Source organism: Cebus imitator, unplaced genomic scaffold, assembly GCF_001604975.1.
Source record: "Cebus imitator isolate Cc_AM_T3 unplaced genomic scaffold, Cebus_imitator-1.0 Scaffold6, whole genome shotgun sequence".
Classification (NCBI taxonomy): domain Eukaryota; kingdom Metazoa; phylum Chordata; class Mammalia; order Primates; family Cebidae; genus Cebus; species Cebus imitator.
In genome coordinates, this window is record NW_016107321.1 from 6,217,326 (window position 1) to 6,222,779 (window position 5,454).

Here is a 5,454-nt window from a genome sequence, read left to right on the forward strand (position 1 = left end):
AAAAAAAAAAAAAAAAAAAGTAATATAATAGGGTAGTAAATGTCTCTGTGATGTCAACTTAAAATTCCATGTTTTTAAATGCCAGGGCGGTGCTCTTTGCAGGGTTAGAGAGAGACTTGAGTAGACAGGAAACAGAAGCAAACAGCAGCACCCAAGGGGTGACACAGTGTAAACTGAGGTAGGGCCAAAACGGAAGAGGGAAGAAGCCATAGAGATGTACTGAAGCACCAGTCTCAAGGTGCATGGCATGGTGGCCAGGTCCAAGAAGCAACAGTGCAGGCAGCCAGCACCATGGCCTCCCAGCATGGTGGCGGGTGCCCCGCTTGAAGCAAAGGCTTTAGGTAAGGCAACCCACTTGTCCCAACAGAAAGTCCTGTGTGCTGAGAAACCACTCAGTGCAGGCAAACCAGGATGATGAGTCTCACCAGCTCCAAATAAGCAACCCCTGACTAATGGTCCATTGAGCCTCAATCTGAGAGGCAGCAAGGTGGGTGTTATCAGCTGTCCAGGTGGGAGTGGCCACCAGGCCCTTGGATGGGAAGAGAGCGGCTTCTTGGCCATGGTTCCATCTGACACTCATACCTGTTGTCCCTCCTGTGATTCAGCAGGACTGATCACACCCCTTCTGCACACAGGCCTAGTTGGGGGACAACAGGTATGACTGTCAGATAGGACCTTGTGCTGCACACGTAAGGCACGCTCAAACGTTAATCACCTGCATCTTTACTACTTTCCTAAGGCAGGAAGGGAAAGCTTGATCCCCACTTTATAGATGGGGAAAATACACTTAGGAAGCTGGCTCAACCCTTGGAGGCAGAATGAGAGGCCAGTCCCACATGATCCTCCCACCTCAGCCTCCCAAAGTGCTGGGATTACAAGCATGAGCCACCACGCCCAGCCCTTTAATCCTTTCTTGCCAGGTAAAACAGGTTCAGTGTATGTATCGCTAGTAATCAGGCAGTACGCATGGTAGTTAAGGCCACAAGCTTCAGAATAAAAGGGGACAGCCTTAAATCCTGGGCCCTCCACTTAAAAACTGCATTACCTTGGGCAATGGTTTAGACCTCTCTCAGCCTCAGTTTCTTCTATAAAACAGGTTCTAATAGCAGTTTCTACTTCATGGACCTGCCATGAGGACTGAATGAGACAATGAGTGGACAGTACTTGGCATGACACCTAGCAGAGAAACTACTTGCCACCTGGCTTCTGACATTACTTTTCTAATCCTATAAGCAAATGTACTGCCCTGTTTTGATGCTCTCCATGTTCTCCACGCTGCCAATAACCTGTGCTGTGTCCGAGGTGGACTCCTTGCTATAGAAGGGATCTGGTTCTGGTTCTTTGGGCTCTAAAGAGAATATAGTGCCAATGATATCAAGCGTGAGGGCTCGTTCCCCACTCTGGACCCCAGGTTTCCTACCCCTTAGCCACACTGTGCTCTAAAGTAGATGCTCAAAAAGGCAGGCCCCAGGCCCCTGACCCACAAGAGGCCCAGGTACGCGGTTTCACGCAGATGGATGAGGGCGTGCATCACATGGCTGGGAACAACCCAAAGCCTCAGTCAAGAGTGACCATGGAAAATTGGTCAGGCCTGGTGGTACACACTTGCAGTCCCAGCTACTTGGGAAGTTAAGGTAGGAGGATTGCTTGAGCCCAGAAGTTTGAGGCAGCAGTGAGCTATGATTGTGCCACTGCACTCCAGCCTAGGTAACAGAGCAAAGCCCTCTCAAAAAAAAAAAGAAAAGGAAGAAGAAGAAGAAGAGGAAGAGGAAGAGGAAGAAGGAGGAGGAGGAGGGTGGGTGGGGGAGGAAGAAGCAAAAAAAAAAAAAAAAAGCTAGTGACGATGGCTGGTGGCAGACCTTCCTATAAGATGGCAGCCCATGATGTTCATTAGGGACACAGCAGGCAGCAGGTCACACACACTGTAAAAACAAGTACCACATATGCTTAGGGTAGCTGGCAGTACGTGTGTATACACGTGTGTTTATGGATGTGTGCCTACATGTGTAAGTTTATAAGAATTTCTAAGGGTATCCAAGCATAAAATTAAGTAAGTTTCTCAGGCCATCTTTAATATGACTCCATTTTTTTCACTTAAGAACAATTTTCTCAAAGCCTCTTACCACGCTACATGGGAAAGTGGCTCTGTAATTAAACATGTACGCAGCCCAAGGACTGACTGTGGGGCTCACCCCGCACACTCACCCCTGCACATGAGAGGGTCCTTGTCCGGTTGTGAACTTTGTTATGAATGTACATCGTGGTTCCATCTTGAGCTACACCATCGACTTTAACAGTCATGGGAAAGCTTGTCTTAATGGAAGTTTCTACAAAAGAAAAAAAATTCAGTGTCAGAGACCATGCCAGGCACATCACACCTCCAAAGGCGCCTTCCTGGCTCCGAAATTACCTCGGAGCCAGGAAAACACAGAAAGTCCATAGGTCCATAGGCCACACTGGCCTCAGAACATTTGGAAATTTCTATTTGCCCAGCAAAGTAAAGCCTTTCCATTAGATCCCAACCCAGCACCCAGAGGGCCTAAATCAAAACCTGCATTTCAGATCCATCAGTTTCACTTCACAAACAAAAAAACGGTAAAATATTTCATGACTAATAAACTTATATGCTTAATTTCTCACATACATTTTTAATTTACCAAATTCTACACCAAAATAGAGATTTCTTATTTATTACATGTTTTTCTAATTATACTCTCATTTTAAAAAATCATAACAAAATATAAAGATGACATTAAACACTAAGAATTTTACCACCTAGAGATAATCATAATTCATATTTTGTGTCTATCCTTCCAAGCTATTTTCTAGACATACAAATACGTAGTAGTATAAATTTTTTGCTTTCTAAACAGTTACAAAGAGGGAGTAACTTTTTTGTAATATGCATTTGTTTCACTTCATTTACTGTGGTCATGGGGTGATCTTTTCAAATTCTTTCTCAACCAGTGTCTCATCTGAAGCACTTAACAGAAAATGACTTGAGGGAGAATCTTCTCAATTCTCCCTAGGATGATACAAAGCTAGTGCCACTGTAGACTGACGGAAGCTAATTCATCATAAACAACGGATGCATTAGGGGAAGGTTTCTCAGCCTCTGCACCACTGACATTTTGGGCCAGATAATTCCTTGTTGTGGAAGCAGGGGAAGGTGTCAGCATCTCTGCCCTCTACCCACTAGATGCCAGGAGCAGTCCCTCCTCCTCTCCATTTGTGACAAAATTGTCTCCAGACATTGCCAAGTGTCCCTGGGGGCCAGAACCATTACTTTAGGGCATCAGACCTTAATTGTCTCCCAGATCCCCACTGAAAAAGGCTGGCAGCTGCAGGCCGACACCATGCAGCCATTGAGCTAAGCTGACCAGAACTCTACTGAGGACGTAGATCTATCGTAACTTTCTCTCCCACTTTGAAAGACATTTGAGAGGTTTCCAATTTGTTGCTATGATAAATAATAATGGACATCCTTATACATCTATCTTTGAGCACTTGTCCGAATATTCTGAAGTCAACATCTAAAATACGATGCTTCACACAAAGACAAATTATCCCAAAATGTAAAGCTCCATACCTTTTGATTGATCCAACTCAACAACACATGTCAGCCATAGTTGCTGATTATATGTAGACAGTGGATTTGAAAGTATTTGAATTGGCTTTAGCTGAAGAAAAAGAACAAAGTAATCCATGTGACCTTTTCATTGAGTCTACCAAACACCTCATCATCTTAACACATAAACTTTACATTTAGCAAAAAAGGTTTGAGTGTCAGCTCTGAAACAGAAATATGTGAGGTTTTCCTTTCAACAACATAAGTGAATTTCTGCCTTCCAGAAAAAAGGAAGGACTAACTTCCAGCTGCAATTCATGTCTGTCTCTCACGGAAACCTCTAAGCAGGCACGTTCCACACTTGGAGCCTTGGGGACAATACACTTACTTAAATACCAAGAAAAAAAATCTTGGAAAAATAATAAAATGAGCAGAATGATGACATACATAGTAAGAAAATAAAGAATACCAAAGGAATACTTTCATATTTACAAGGTAACATATCTCAAAAATTGTTTAGTATCTGTATGCCAGATAAATTGCTCTTTGACATATGCTATTTTTAGCTTTGTGAAAGAAAGCTTTCACCCCAGCGAGAATAATTAGAGGTGATGATGCTGCCAATGATTCTTCTGCATTATCTTTTAAAGACATAATGTTGGTGTCTAATAGCAGTACGCCACAGAGAGACGTGAAACAGCCCACCCATGGTTCCAAAGAAAAGCATTATTTGAATGCACCGTCTTTGCAGGTGAATGTGTTATTTTTTGTTTTATGTGTTGGTCTTCTTTTTCCTTTTTTTTGAGACAGGGTCGTGCTCTGTCACCCAGTGCATGAGTGCGCTGGTGTAATCATGGCTCACTGCAGCCTCAACCTCTCAGGCTCAAATGATCCTCCCACCTCAGCCCCCCAAGTACCTGGGACTACAGGTGTGCACCACCATACCCAGCTTATTTTTTAATTTGTTGTAGAACACGGTCTCCCTATGTTGCCCAGGCAAGTCTCAAATGAATGTGTTGTTTTTGTGTTTTAATACTTCTGTCAGTGTCTCAATGAAACTCCATAGGACAGAAGACTTGCCTAAAAACCATCAAGGCAAGAAACCTCTCCAGGGATAGCCACCGTCTTAGAGAAGTGAGGATGGTCTCTTGGATGCAAGTCAGGTCTCTTAGAATGACTGCTGTGTTCAGTGTCAAAAAGAGACTCACACCCTGAGACAGAAATTGTAGGGCCAGGCACAGTGGCTCATGCCTGTAATCCCAGCACTTTGGGAGGCTGATGCGGGTGAATCACACGAGGTCAGGAGATCGAGATCACTCTGGCCAACATAGTGAAACCCTGTCTCTACTAAAATCCAAAAAAAAACTAGCTGGGCATGGGGGCGCCCACGTGCTTGTCGTCCCAGCTACTCGGGAGGCTGAGGCAGGAGAATCGCTTAAAACCACAAGGCATAGGTTGCAGTGACCCGAGATCACACCACTGCACTCCAGCCTGGAGACAGAGCAAGAATCCTTCTCAAAAAAAAAAAAAAAGAAAGAAAAGAAAGAAACTGTAAAAGATGTACTGCCAGGAAAAGTCCACAGCGGCACCTCTTCAAATCACATCATCAGGCTGACAGACAAAATCAAGCAATGCCAAGAAAGTGTGAAGACAGGCTGAGCAGAAGCCCTTCAAATTAGCAGCAGCAAAGACAAGAATCAAATGGTGTCACTTTAGTGCTTTTTCTTTTTTTGCCTTTCTGCAAAATTGTAAAGGTAAAAAAACTAGCAGGGAAGTGTGAGAACAGACAGAAGGGGTATTTGGGGTCATATAATCAGATTTAAACTATGTATATCATGGTGCCTCAAAGATGCAGGGCAACTGTGTTGCATTTATAGATAAAGATT

General features: G+C 43.8%; 1 protein-coding gene across 1 annotated transcript in view; it reads right to left on the reverse strand.

The window, feature by feature from the left end:
• The window catches only part of TMEM181 (transmembrane protein 181), a 108,478-nt gene that overhangs the window by 47,933 nt on the left and 55,091 nt on the right, over nucleotides 1-5,454 (reverse strand). The window contains 2 exon segments of the mRNA XM_037742294.1: nucleotides 2,206-2,327; nucleotides 3,590-3,680. Of these exon segments, the coding sequence (XP_037598222.1) occupies nucleotides 2,206-2,327; nucleotides 3,590-3,680 (213 nt within the window).